At 29.9% G+C, this 15,273-nt stretch overlaps 1 protein-coding gene across 2 annotated transcripts; it reads right to left on the minus strand.

Annotated features, from left to right (window-relative positions):
* Positions 1–1,965: 1,965 nt before the first annotated feature.
* On the minus strand, positions 1,966–14,153 carry LOC120086388 (probable LRR receptor-like serine/threonine-protein kinase At1g53440). 2 transcript variants are annotated; one of them, XM_039043007.1, is made up of 24 exons: positions 13,737–14,153; positions 10,585–10,750; positions 9,622–9,693; positions 9,426–9,494; positions 9,241–9,312; positions 9,075–9,146; positions 8,515–8,586; positions 8,362–8,433; positions 8,193–8,264; positions 8,035–8,106; positions 7,864–7,935; positions 7,675–7,749; positions 6,717–6,782; positions 6,496–6,555; positions 6,366–6,404; positions 6,220–6,269; positions 5,003–5,361; positions 4,468–4,666; positions 4,221–4,358; positions 3,692–3,810; positions 3,360–3,570; positions 3,029–3,266; positions 2,792–2,942; positions 1,966–2,693 (listed from the first exon to the last, which is right to left on the minus strand). In XM_039043007.1, exons 1-24 carry the CDS (start codon positions 13,852–13,854, stop codon positions 2,292–2,294), a joined length of 3,036 nt encoding a protein of 1,011 aa, XP_038898935.1. In that variant the 5' UTR covers positions 13,855–14,153; the 3' UTR covers positions 1,966–2,291. The 2 variants fall into 2 exon arrangements, with proteins under 2 accessions (XP_038898935.1, XP_038898936.1); XM_039043008.1 differs by lacking the exon at positions 13,737–14,153 and having other exon boundaries at positions 1,974–2,693; positions 9,622–9,715; positions 10,585–10,704.
* Positions 14,154–15,273: the final 1,120 nt, after the last annotated feature.

Genomic DNA, 15,273 nt, shown 5'->3' on the forward strand with positions numbered 1-15,273 from the left:
AGCAATAAATAATAAATTATGCAAGTATTTTATAGTATCAATAGTTCTTGAAAGTCGTATTTGCATCTTTTCTCATGGTCACTAATTCTTTTAACTCACGGTTTGTAGTGGTACATCTAAAATTTTAAGAAACACAAATTAGTACAAAACTAATAATTTAAGTGTATGAACTTTTAGATTTATGTCAATATGTGATCTTGTATAATAGGTTTCTAAATTCTTGATCACATCTAATTGATTTCTCAAGTGTTAATTAGGACAATTGTAAAATCACAATCATGTCCAAAGTATTAGTAGATATTGCACAAAAATTTAAATTCAATTCTCAAAGTTTATTAGTAATAAACCCTATCGTTGATTGGAGTCTATCAACGATCTATTACTAATAAGTTTTGCTATATTTGTAATTTGTTTAAAAAAAATTATTTTAATTATTAGCCGTAGGATTGCTACTCTATAATAAATTTGTCGGTACACTTTTATCTTGACTTTTTTTTTTNTTTGCTATATTTGTAATTTGTTTAAAAAAAATTATTTTAATTATTAGCCGTAGGATTGCTACTCTATAATAAATTTGTCGGTACACTTTTATCTTTTTTTTTTTTTTTTTTTTTTTTTTTTTTTTTTTTTTTTTTGTTGTTGTGTGTGTTAGCCTTGGACTTATTTTCATGGGATCCAAAATTACTCATATCAGCTTTAATTCGATCTATAGATCGTAGAGGAGGATTTTCATCCACTACCACTCAAACAAGAATTAATTTTATTTTTAAAAAATAATAATAATAATTGTCAGATGACTTCGAAAAGAGCTGTCGTCCTCTCCTAGCTTGTACCTTTATGTTGTATCATTAATTGTGAGCTTTAATTCGATTAATGGAAGTAGGCCCACGCCAAGATGTCCTTTTAAGTCATGGGTTGACTTGACTTCCAACCATCGTAATTATATATAGGGAATTTTTTTGTTATAAAGTTATAAATAAATATCGATAATAAAAAATGTCTAAATACTTTTTCATCATTTTTTTAAGTATAATAATTATGCGGAGGATCGAACCTCCGACTTCTAATAAGAAATATCATGTCATTTACAGTAACTAATCTCGCTTTAGTATCCTTGTTTGTTAGTTATATGATTGTTTTCAATTTTTTTTTTTTTTTTTGTTGAGGTGACATTTGATGGAATTCAAAATTTATAAAGAAAATTAACCAAATAAATTGGACTAAAATGTAAAAATAAAACTAAAACTTTCTAATTAAATGATAATTTTAAAAATATAAAATTAAGGATGTTTTTCAAATATAAAAAATGAGTCAATTTATTTATAAATAAAACAAAACGTCACTGTTTATCAGTGATAGACATTTATTAGTGTCTATCGCTGAAAGATAGATGATAGATATCTATCACTTTCGATTACTAATAGACGATAATATTTTCAGTAATTTTATCATTTAAAACAATTATCTTAAAAATTAATGTTGAAATTTTAAATTGAAATGCCATTCAATAGAATTTAAAGTTTAAAATGAAAATTAATAAAATTAACTGATATTAATTTTACAAGTACACCGATATAAATACTTATATAGGGGGTTGATTTTAGCAAATAATAAACTACAAATAAAATCTCTACTTGCCTCCAGGATAATGTCGGTTGGTAGTTGGAAAAATCCTCCATGATAATGTCGATTTGCAATATTGAAAAACCTCTACATCAAATAAAATATTCTTTTGCCAAAGTGTCGATTTACAATATGTAATTCTCAAATTCAGAAATGATACATAAATGAATCGATATCACATCCGAATTACATCCTATGTAAGTAATCTTATGTTTCTAGGATGTCTATGAATGAAGACAAAACATACGAAAAGACTAGTGTTGGTTTGTGAGGATAGTTTTCAATCTTAGAAGCACAAGAGGATAAAGTGTCAGGTTATAGGAGATGTAGGAGAATGCCAAAGCAAATAATTTGTCGAATTTGGATTCTGAATCCTGGGTCTGGAATGTTACAAATTTTTTTTTTTTTAAATAAACAAACTACAAATTATTCCTTATATATTGAGGTATACCTACAACGAATAATATTCTTCTCATCTATTTTTCAAAATTAAAAAATATTTTGCATATTTGTGTTTTAAAATTTAATTACATAATTCTAGCCGCACCTTCAAACTATGTAGCACACACACAAACACTCTATAAAAAAAGAACATGAATGGAAGTTTTAAAATAAAAAATAATAACATCAAACTCATTGTAGCTTTGATTTGATTGAATCTGTAGATCCTAAAGGAGATTTCTGGTTGAAGAATAATCTTGAGTTTCATCCCTGTTTTGAGTTGAAGTAGTGGAATCAACCCATGGCCCATCAATCAACATGCTTTTTTGCATTGGAATGCCTTGTGATGATGTTGAAATGCTTGTTATGCTATCTTGTGACAGCCTTTCGAACGCTTTGAACCTCGCTTCTTGGTCGTCTGCACCGCGCTTTATGATCGGCGCTTGCACTGCAATTTTTCCTTCCAGCATACGAACCACTGAAGACATGGATGGCCTAAGAGTTGGAGATGGATTTGTACATAACAGAGCTATATGAATCATCCTCATCACCTCTTCTTTCGAATAATGTGAGTCCAAACTCGGATCAACGAGTTCGAGAAGGTTTCCTTGCTCTTGTAGAACATAAGCCTTCAACCAAGTAGAACAAAAAGTATGTAAGACAATTGGCAAATAACAATTGTGTGAAAAATCTCGAATGAATGATTGAAAAGGTCGTCGTCAGTTACCCAGTCGAGAAGATAAACAAATTCCTCTTTTGGCCGGTAATTTGTGTTGCTTTTTCCACTAACAATCTCTAAAGCAACAACTCCGAAGCTATAAACATCTGCTTTATCGGTTAAGTAGCCTCTCATCGCATATTCAGGAGCCATGTAACCTCTGAACGGAAATTGAAAAGTTGCAAGTATATTAGAAAAAGGAATATTCATAAACGAATCGACATTAGAGAGACAAATAAACCATACATTGTGCCAGCGATTCTTGTGCTGATATGGGTGTTCTCCTCTTCATCAAGCCTAGCCAATCCAAAGTCAGAAATCTTGGCATTCAAATTTTTATCAAGTAACACGTTGGTAGCTTTAATATCTCTATGAACAATTTTCAATACAGATTCTTCATGAAGGTAAGCCAATCCTTTTGCTATTCCCAAGCATATCTTCATTCGTATCGTCCAATCCAAGTGTAATCGGTGCTCCTCGGCGCCTTAAAAAGAAAACCATGAAACATTTGTAACCAATAACCTTACTGTCATGAAATGAAACAAGTTACAACGACAAATATATCTAAAACACTTACCGAAAAGAGCGCGGGCAAGACTATTGTTCTCTAGATACTCATAAACAAGCAATAACTGGTTTCCTTCAATACAACAACCATAAAGCTTAACAAGATTTGGATGTTGTAATGCAGATATCATTCCAATCTCAGTGACGAATTCACGGTTTCCTTGTCTTGATTTAGCAGATAGTTGCTTTACTGCGATCAAAGTACCGTCCGACAATACACCCTGCCAAATATGTTGGGATCGGTTAACGTTCAAGATCAAGCTATGTTCTTAACAAGTGATTTTATGTTGGATTAGAATCATGGAAGCATAAAGCAAATATGATAACATTTTCATAGCTAACCTTGAAGACAGGACCAAAACCTCCTTCGCCTATCTTATACGTCGGGTCGAAGTTGTTGGTGGCTGTTTTGATTTGTCTCAAACTGAAATAGCCTGTTTGTAAATCTAGGGCCTTCAATTCTGTAATAAAGAAGAGAATGCAATTTTGTTACCAAAGGAACTTCTAAGTTACTCATAGGTTCTATTAATTCAATTTGACTTTGAAAAAATAAAAGCAAAATGGAAACATGTATGAAGAACTTGAACTTTCAATATTGTGTCTAATAAGAATGGTCAAACAAATCATAAACTTATTAGACAAAAAATCAAAAGTTCAAAGACGTTTATGAATCTTTTAGACAGTTTTTTTTTTTTTAAAAAAAATAATAATAAATAATGATGTATTAGCCATAACATTAAAAGTTTAATTTGCTCCCTTGAAAAGTGAAGATGTAATATGCTATCATTCGCTCCCTCGAAAAAGTGGTTTACTATAAGAAAACTGATGCATTTCACAATTCACGTTAAACAAATTACTTTAGAAATCTTACCACTGTCTTCGGTCTCCTTTCTACCCAAATAACCTTTCCATCTAAGAACAGCCAATACCAACACAACAAACACAAAACAACCAACAACAATCCCAGCAATATCTCCAGCTGATAGCCTTCCAGTCTCCACATCAAAGTCTACAACAGCAGAACAAGATAGCCACAATTCATAACTGATAAAAACTCAATGCAAGAAAGTTCTAGAAGCTACCAGAACACGAAAAAAAAAAAGGAGAAATTTTTTTACTTGGTGTGACTGTGATGCCAGATATCAAAGGTCCATACACCCCTCTGTCTGGAATGGCAGTAGTTCCTTTACCAGCCCAATATAAGTGAATCTCAAGAGTACTTCCATTCACCAAAATATTAGGCTCTTCTAGAATAAAGGTCTTACCAACACCACCAGCTTTCTCCATTATGTTAAAATCTTTTTGAACCAAATTTCCCTGTGGAATGAATACAAGATTAGTATATAGAATAACAATCAAGGATAGTTGCAATGGGTAGCACTTTTACGGTTAATAATTAAGTGTATAGCAATATTTTTAAAAAATTGCAAATATAGCAAAATCTATCCGTGAGAGACTTTATCACTTATTAGCGATATAGTCTATCATTGATAGACTCCAAGAGCTGATCTAAAATTTGCTATGTCTATCAATTCTTATGCATTGTGCTACATCTACTAATACTTTGGGCCTATTTGCTAAATTCGGCCCAATAATCAATATTCATACACAAAGCATAAAAAAATAGCCAATATCTTTCCATTTTTCACTCACTTGAATTGAGATATCAAATATGCGCTCTCCCAAGCTGCTGAATGTTTGGTCAGCAGTATACATTATTTCAGCAAAGTGAAGCTTCACATTGTAACTTCCTCTTCTTAAGCAAAGACCATAATACTTGAGCGAAAGAGGTGCGAGTCGAGCGGTTCGGTAGATGTTCGGAATAGATGCATTGCTACTTGTTTCTCTGTAATTAGCATTCTCATCTCCCAGGAAAACACCAGTACTGCTATAAGCCCATCTATCAGAGATAGAAAGGAAATTGGATTTGCCACCTGGAGTTGCATCCTCTTCATATTCATTACCATCAACCTCCATCCTTGGTCCTCCACAATTTATGAACAAGGAATGAACTACAAGAGTAATAAAAACCATGTAAGAGACATATAGTTCAATCAGAAATTTGACAGCTACAATACTGTAGATGTTTGTGTGTTAGATTAGATTGAGGTATCTTTTAGACCCAACTCAGTTGTTCTAAATGTAAGATTCTTCAACTCTAACAACTTTTTAACTCAACCACAAAATATTTAGTTTTATTCGGGTCATTTATTTAAAACTTCTTTGGGAATAATAAACTGAGAACTCCCATACACCTATTTTCAAAGATGAAAAGGTTCTTGGGGAATAATAAACTAAGAACTCAAAGACACAGTTGTATAACCTAAACAACAGATCTTGTTCAAGGAAGGTCGTTCTTGGTAAAATGTAAACAAACACATGCTTGTGCGTCGAGGTTCTTTTTCTTTTTCAACATCTCATACTACTCATCTAAGAAGCACAAATACTTTAGTTTTACCAACGTGTCCGTGTTCATACGTGTCAAACACTTGTTGGACACGTACCGGATATTTGTAGTAGATGTACTAGACATTAGTTATACTTTGTCAAAGTAGGTTCAACATTTGTTAGAATGCATCTAACACTTATTAAGTATACTAAATAGACACATATACGATAAAAGAACAATAATAATAAATTTTGAGAGTGAAATACATCAAACTAATCTTTTAAGCACATAAATGCATAAACTCATTAACTTTGAATTTTTGTATGGTATAAACGTGTCCTTGCATGTCCCTATCCTAGATTTTAAAAAAAATGACATTGTTGTCATGAGTGTATCGTGTCATATCTGTATCTGTGCTTCTTAGCTACTCATACACGGTAGCATTCCAAAAGAAGTAAAAACTACATTCATGTTTGCTTACAACGAGTTTCTCTTGGGCAAGGGAGATCCTTCCTCAAGCACCAAGCAACACTGCAAATTATATACCTTAGAAATTAGTTGCTTATTATGATACAAGAAATTTAGAGCAATTTTCCTTTTTTGTGTGTGTAAACTAAATACTCTTACGTTTCATTCATTGTAGTTGAATAACTTGAAACCAAGTTCCTGTAAAACAAAATAACATATCATCAGAGAAGTGGACTACAACTATTTCAAATTTTATCATAGAAATGGTTGATTAAAAAGAATGGCTTACACATCAGACTGCTGACAACTTGAAACAGGGGACCCTGTAAAATTGTTGTAAGATAAATCTCTGCAATAGAGATTTTATAATATCATCATTAAAAGCAGACAGAGCAAGATAAACATTCAATCATTCATAATTATACATTAGTTGAAGAAATAATTTTTTTTTAATCAAATGTTTGCATTAAACTTTATTAGTGCATAGAGAATCATAGAGTTTATACTAACATGCTCCTTTCACTGTTCAAGATCCAGCTTGGTACTTGGCCACTTAATGAGTTGTTGGTCAAAAACCTGCATCAAGAAATCATTTCACTCTCATCAAGCATGTCATGAGGAAAATAACAAATATGGAAAGAAAAGAAATGTTACTCATGATAGATCTCTCAACTTTTAATATTGCTCTTAATAGATTCTTGAACTTTAAAAAGTCGCTAATACATCCTTGAACTTTCAATATTGTGCCGTAAGAAGCATGAATACTGATACGAAACACAACACAGTCAGCAAATATCATTTTTTTCTTAAATCACCGATTGACCCAAAAAGTTAAGTTGATGGGTGAAGACAAATTTAATATAATATCTAACACTCCCCCTCACTTGTGAGTTTGAACACAAAACTTCTATGGACCACCTGCTCTAATACCATATTAAATTATCGATTGACCCAAAAGTTTAAGTTGCTAGGTGGAGACAAATTTAATATACTATCCTAACATTTTTTTACCAAAAGAAATTTGAAAGTAAATGAGTTGATGAATTTATATTCTTGAAAACCTTAGTTTGATGTATTCCACACTCAAAATTTATTATTATTGCCATCCATGTGCCTGTTTAGTCTACTCAACAAGTGTTTTATACATGTCTAACACATTGGTTACACTAGCAACTATCCGATATATGTCCAACAAGTGTTGGAATGTCCAACACGTGTCCGACATGACACGTTAGCCAAACTAAAGTGTATGTTTCTTAGATTATGTAAGAAACTTTGGAGTCTATTAAATACAAAACTAAAAAGTTAAAGATATATTAGGCACCATTGGAAGCTAAGAGACATAATAGTACTTTTTAAAGTTCAAGAACCGACTAAACATAAACCTCCAAGCTTAGAGACTAAACTTATAATTTTACCCGGAAAAAAGAAGGTTGAAAATTGTAATCACAAGTGAATATTAACTTACAAGAACTGAGTAACTCTATCTAGATTCTGAAATGTGTCTGGAATTGGACCACTCAATTCATTGAAGCTTAGATCTCTAATGGAAGGGAAAAGAAAAAAAGGAAAAGTTACATTAGCATCTGATATCAACTCATTAAAAAGAGAAAATTGATCGTAAAATGAAGAATGTAAATGAATGTCACCAACTTACAAAGTTTTTAAACTATTAAACAGTCCAATATATCCAGGAATCCGATCCCGGATTAAGCAATTTCTTAGAACCCTAAGCATCAAGAAGAAAACAAAAGATAAGACAAACAAATAAGTTAAAATCAATCAATCTAATATGATAATCAACAATATATTTAGAACTTTTGCATACAGTTCTTCTAAAGATGTCAATTGAGTCAAATTAGGAAAACTTGTTGGCAGTCCCTTCAAATCAGTTATCCTCCTAAGAAAGAAGAAACATTAATCCTTAACATTAGTAAGTAATTAAGCACAATAATGTCAAAGTTAGTGAATTTAATTGATCCTCACAATTGGGTTAAGTTTTTCAAGTCAGATATGCCTCTAGGAATAGGGGTCTCCATAGAAGTTCCTTGAATATCCCTGCATTATCAACAAACAGTTATCCTTATGATACAGATTTTAGAGAACAATTAAGATATCTCCTATATTATATACATGTGTGTATATATATACTTACAGTCTCACAAGTTTGGTCCAATTGCCAATAAATTCAGGAAGCCTTCCTGATACATCATTTCCATCGATCCGGCTGCAAGAACATGTACAACAAATAAGAAATTTTGGAAAATGAAAAAAAAAATGTTGTGAGATGGGTATTAGTATAACTTACAAATCAGTTAAGTTCTTCAAGTTTCCATAAGATGCTGGAATTGTTCCATTGAAATTATTTGCAGAAAGAAGTCTGTCGACAATGAAAACGGATTTAGTCGTTGTATCCATTCATTAGTTCCTAGAGGTTTTATGTGAGTGCAACATGATTTTTGAACGTAATGTGATTGTCAACATGCTACATATCAAAAGTAACATAGTGAGTATTTCACTAAAAAGAACTCGACTGTCAAACGTCATTTCAACGTAATGAGATTGTCAACATGCTACATATCAAAAGTAACATATTGGGTACTTCACTAAAAAAGAACTCGACTGTCAAAAGTTATTTGCAGAAAGAAGTCTGTCGACAATGAAAACGGATTTAGTCTTCATATCCATTCACTAGTTCCTAGAGGTTTTACGTCAGTTTGACATGACTTTTGAACGTAATGAGGTTGTCAACATGCTATATATCAAAAGTAACATATTGAGTATTTCCCTAAAAAAAAACTCGATTATCAAAAGTCATTTCAAACTCACTTTAAATCACTTAAAAAGAAGTAGTTTATCAAATCTTACAATCTTTGCAAGCGGCTCAGCCGCCCGAGGCTTTCGGGAAGATTCCCTTCAAGAAGATTGTCTTCCAAAACCCTACAAATGGAATCTCATTCATCATCAAACTCCAAATAAAAGAAAAATCTTAATTACATTAGTTCTCATCTATAAACATTCATTGACTACTTACAAATGCTCAAGTGTAGCAATGTCACCAATTTCTGGAGGAATTTGGCCACTAAGACGATTTCCCAACATGGACCTGAACATAAAAGATTCATAATTAGGATTGCAAAACTCCATAAACTCTTTAAATGAAGATCAATTTATTCCCATTATATGAAAAACGGAGGAGAAAAAAAACAAGAAACTTACAAATCAAAAAGAGGAATCTGAGCAAACTCTTTAGGGATTGATCCAGAAATTAAATTGCGAGTAAGATCTCTGTTTGGTTAGCATTTAAATGAATAAGAAAATCAATTGCATTTTACATATATTGAAAACAAATCAACTTTAGAATCAAACTCAGATGTGTAGATAATTTTAGAAAGAATGAGTATATAAAGCTTACATCCTTTGCAGTTGAGTCAAATTTCCAAATGCTGCTGGCAGAGTTCCAGTTAGATTCAAACCCTTTAGCCGGCTGTTGAATATTTAGGGTGCATCTGGTTAGTGATTTGGAGTCAAAATTTGAAAACAATGGATTCAAATTCAGTAGAAATCAAGAGTTGTAATTAATGTTCTCGTATTGTTTTCGTATATGTATTTGGTAAACAAAAAAAATCTCACTTTTACCGTATGAATAAGCAAAAAAACCAGTTTTGGATTGTATCAATTTAAATGTTGAACTTTTATAAATATATTAATTTACACACTTCATTATGTTTATGTTTATGTTCTGTTTGGATAAACTTAGTGTTAGACTTATAATTGTATCAATGAAACTCCTAAATTTTTTTAAGTGAATCGAGTTTAAACTCGCAATTAAGATTTCCTTTGAAAATTGTCCATACATCTATTCTATTCATCCATTTTATTGATCCAATATTTGAAGAAGTTTACATACATGTAAGAATTAAATGGTCTAAACTGATTCAACTTAAAACAATTTAAAATTATAATTAAAATAATTATGTGTTTTGCATGATACCTTTCAAAATAAGTCCGAAAGGGAGTGTAAATTTATAACAATTTAAAAGTAATTAAAATAATAATAGAGAATAATTGAGAAATTAAAAGAAAGCGAAGAAACACAAAAGTTTACATAGAAAAATCTAAAATGTGAGAAAAACCACATCTAAAATTAGCAGGCCGATAATTTGAAACAAAAATCAGCATAAATCAACTGACATAATGTTTGTACTATCAACCTCAAAGTCAGATATTTGATTTCCTCTGTACTCCACATATTGTCCAAAAAAGAAAATCATTATCTCGTTTTTATAGTGTTTGGAGTCTTATCACTTCCTTGAACGGGAATCACTCCCTTCATTTTGATTAGGTTAAATAGAAAAGAAAGAGAGAAGATTCTTACATGCTAGTGACTCTGCAAACAGTGGTGCAAGTGCAATTAACCTCTCTGATAATATCTGTACCACGGATAGCTCTGTTGAAAAATCCATCACCATTAATGCAAGAATTTTGGTGAACATTCCAGTTTAAGTTCCTTAGCTCTGCAGATATTGCTTGAAGGGCTCTTACTGTCACATTCAAATCATTCTTTTAATAAGGATAATTACACTGCATAGTATTTTTAGGGATAATAATAAAGTGTATAATAATATTTTTAAGAAATTGAAAATATAGCAAAATCTATCCATGATAGACTTCTATCGTTGAGAGACTCTTACCAGCTTTATGATCTATCACTGATAGACTCCTACCAGTGATATGGTCTATCATTGATAGACTATCTAAATTTTATCATATTTATAAACAAAAAAATTTACATTATGCTATATCTCTGCTAATACTTTGGACCTGATTGTTATATTTGCAACTTTCTCTATATTATAACTACGAATATTAAGTTTTGGGTCTGTTCTAAGTTGTTCATATCAGTTGAAAATTTCATCTTAAAGTTAAAAACTTCATCAAATTGAAAACTGAGATTTAAATGACTAGAAAATTGCCTAAAGTTCAAACTTCAATTAGTTAAACATCTAGAAATCATTAAAAATAAAACAAACTAACCCTTTATAGGTCATAGAAAATATAAGGGGAAGAACAGAAAATTTTCACTTGAAAATTAAATCTATAATATTTAAAACTATTTCGTTTAATAATCATTTGAATTTTAGTTTAAATTTTTTGAAAATTATGTTTGTTTTCTCCTCACTTCTTAATCATAGTTAAAAAAAATACTAAAAATTATGGTTGTTTGATAACAAAGTAGCTTAAAATTGTACTTATTTTCTCACAATTTTTTAATCATTTTCATTTAAGTAAACAATTGAATTCTTAGCCATAAATTCTAAAAACAAAAACAAATTTTTAAAAACTATTTTTTTAAATTTTCAAAATTTGATTAAGAATTTAAGTGTTTTTTTTTTCAAGAAATGTAAAAACCACGGTATGAAATTTAGAAGAAAACTAAAAACAAAATTGTTATCAAACGACACTAAAGTAATGCAATACTTAATTGTAAACCAACGGTCACATAGTTTTTTCCCCTTTGTGACATAAAACTTAGAGAAATTATTTTAAATAATAAAACTGCTAAAAATATTTATAAATAATAGCAAAATATCACGGTCTACTTGCGATAGAGTATTATCTGTGTCTATCAAAGACATAGATATACACAGATAGTAGTCTATCACAGTCTAGTACAGATAAACAGTAATATTTTACTATATTTATAAATATTTTAGATCATTTTCTTATATTGATTACATTTTTTGTATTGAGAATTTTTAATAAATAGTATAATATATCTTCACTATAAAAATAGGATAGGATTGGTGCCCTTAAAGAGAGAAAAAAAAAGAGTTGGGTGATGATAGACTCATTTTTCACTTATATAATTTCTTCATTTTGATTTGTATCCAAAAGAAAATTATAGGGTCAAAAAATATAATAATAATATTAATAACAATAATAAAGGATAAGCCTTGTAAAATGGAAAAGGACGAATATGGATTGTACTATGGGCCTATGCATCCTAAAATAAACAAGATATTTCCACGATTTCATGATTTTTTTATAAAATAATAACAATAATAATATTGAAGGTTATTGTCATATTGATGCCCACAGAAATTGCAAGGTTCCAATTTTACACAAACGTCAAATATTTTTATATAATTACAAAAAAAAAACTATTTCAAAAAATATTTTTAAATTATAAATGAATATTTTATTTCTTTTTTAAAACTAGTTAAAACATTTATTATTTGCAATACGTTTAGATTAATACAATTTATTGTTATTTGTTTATGCTTCATAAATATGTTTTATAATATAAAGAAATATCAATGCATAGTCATACTGATGTCGAGTTAATGAATTAGATAGGTTCAAAATTTAATGCTCTAATTTTGAATGACTTTATCGGTATTGAAATATCTTAACTCAATAGGTCTAAATGTGAGGCATTCTATATTATATTACAATTAATTAAAAGAGGAAAAAGAAAAGTCAAAGTTGGACTATTAGGAATAAAAAAGCGCAGACAAAATTGAACTTGTTTTATAGCATAATCAATAATTGTCATAAAATTTTTGGAGTAGGTAACTACGAGTAAGTGGATATTAGATTTAAAAGTAATATAGCTGCAAACTATTTTTATAATTTTTCTTTTAAGACTCGAGCATTAAAATGAAATTTGAAAAATTCATAAATCAACTTAAAATATCACCACTATGATTTAATCACAAAGTTTTTACTATCACTAATGTATTCGAATTAATTTTTTAAATATTTAATTTTGAAAATACATCAATTTAAAAAAATTAAAATATATGACAATTACTTAAAATGACTTTTAGAACGCATCATTTCAAAATTGATCTTTTTCAAAAATATTTTTTTCTCCAATCAAGAGTCCTTTTACCAAATTTATGGTGAGAGGTTTGACTCATTTGAGGGAAGCTAAATCCACTTTTGATAATTACTTTATCTTTTATTTTTTGTTTTAAAAAATGAAGTCTATAAATTTGTATTCGTCTCTACATCTTTTATTTTAATACCTATTTTTTATATCAATATTTTCAAAAATCAAGTTAATTTTTAAAATCTGAAAAAACAGTATTTAAAAATTTGTTTTTGTTTTTAAAATTTGACTTATAATGTAACTCAACTATTCAAAATTTTGTGGAAAAATAAAGAAAATAAGCTTAAAATAAAAAATTAAAAACGAAATGAAACATGGGGTAAAGAAACATTTTGAAAGGTTAAAAACAGAGAGATTTTCCTTTTTCAGTTTCTCGGCAACCAAAAGAAAGAAGGAAAAACAGTGCAATTCTGAAAATTTCCTTGAACAAACAAAAATCAAATTACAGAGGAAAAGAACAGAGCAGTTCCAATTTCCTTGTGCGCTTTGCTTTTTCCCAGCACCCAAACAAAAACCCGCAAAAACAGAGCAATTCGGACAATACAGAAACTATAATAGAACAAAAACCAAAACAGATTAAAATTTCAAATCCAATAAAAAGTGCAAACAAAGGAAATAAATCAAAAGGATACCTTCTTGTTCAGGCAGAGGTTGTGCATCGGATCCAAAGCCCAAGAAACAGTTCAAAACCAAGAACACAAACACAAGAACACGAACATTTTTCAAAAAGTTCCAAACAGCAAAATCCATGTCCCAAGTTCCGACCGTCAAACCAAGACAGAAAAACAGGGCATCAAACAACAAGCGTACTAAGAGACAGAGGAGACGATGGATGGATTTATGAGAAAGGGAAATGGGTGAGGAAATATTTGTTCGAAGTTTCAAACTTGAAAGACAAAGAAAGAAGAATTTGAACTCCGACTGAATTCAAACCATGGTATTGATTTTGATGTCAAAAATGAACACACAAGAATAGTGTCGGAAATATATGTTTGGGGGGAAAGGGGCAACAGGCGCCGCCAGACGCCCGTCATTGTTTATTTCTTTATTTTTCTTTTCTTTTGGGGGAAAAGATCTATATAAGTATATCAATTTTTATATGTTTTCCCTTTCATTATTCAAGAAAAAAAAAATAGTTGTTGCAATTTGAACGTTATGGTAATTTTTTTATTTGAGAAATCGATGAAAAAAATATTTTGATGTGCACCTAATGGCTAATAAGAGTATTCACATTTTCACTCTAAACCAAATCGAATAGGTCGATTTTCAATCTCATTGGATTGATAAAAACCAAATCTTCTTGATTTTCATTTTCGAACTTTTTTTTTTTTTTTTTTTAACTTTTTAGCTAGAGTCAAAGTTGTCCACATTATATCAACAACAAAAGTTCAACTACCATTTGTATGTACTACGAAACAAGAGATCCACGGTTCAAATCTCTCCACCCAATTTGTACTTAAAAAAGATAGTAGCAAAAGAAATTTTAAGACAAATAAATAAATAAAATATGTGACGGATGCGTGAGATCTTTGATGATCGTTGTGTGAAGTCTTTGGTTGGACTGTGCTTATCATGAAGTGAATCGAAGACTTCATAAAGCTAAGAAAAATAAATTGGACCAAATCGGATGATTCAACTTGGTTCAGTCTAATTTGTCTCTTTAAACCATTTTTTAGCTTTTTGTCTCATTCTAAACCGGATTTTATACATTTATCAAATATTTATTTTTATGTGCATTTTAAAATTCATTAAATTATTGAGTTGTTTTAGATTTCTATTTCTTTACTATGGGAATGAGGGGTGAATTTGTTAAACTTGGAATATGAGGCAAAATTACAACAATTTTCCAAGTCTAGGGTTCAAAATGGAAAATAGATCCACTTTGAACAAAATTGATTTATTTTCCCATTGAATATACTGAATAGTTACTTTTTAGGCACAATATTTTGAGGATCTCAATTTTAGCTTTGATTAATATAAAAAGTCTCACTTATATCATGAAAATAATTAAAATTTATTAACAAAAAATTAATATGTGAATAAATCATAGGTTTATTAATATATTTAGACAAACAAAGTATGTATGTATATTACCATACTGAAAAAAAGAGCTCATTTTCGAAAATTTTAGTCATAGTAGAAATATGAAAATGCTACTTCCATTAATTA

This window comes from Benincasa hispida, chromosome 9 (genome assembly GCF_009727055.1).
Source record: "Benincasa hispida cultivar B227 chromosome 9, ASM972705v1, whole genome shotgun sequence".
In the NCBI taxonomy this organism is placed as follows: Eukaryota; Viridiplantae; Streptophyta; class Magnoliopsida; order Cucurbitales; family Cucurbitaceae; genus Benincasa; species Benincasa hispida.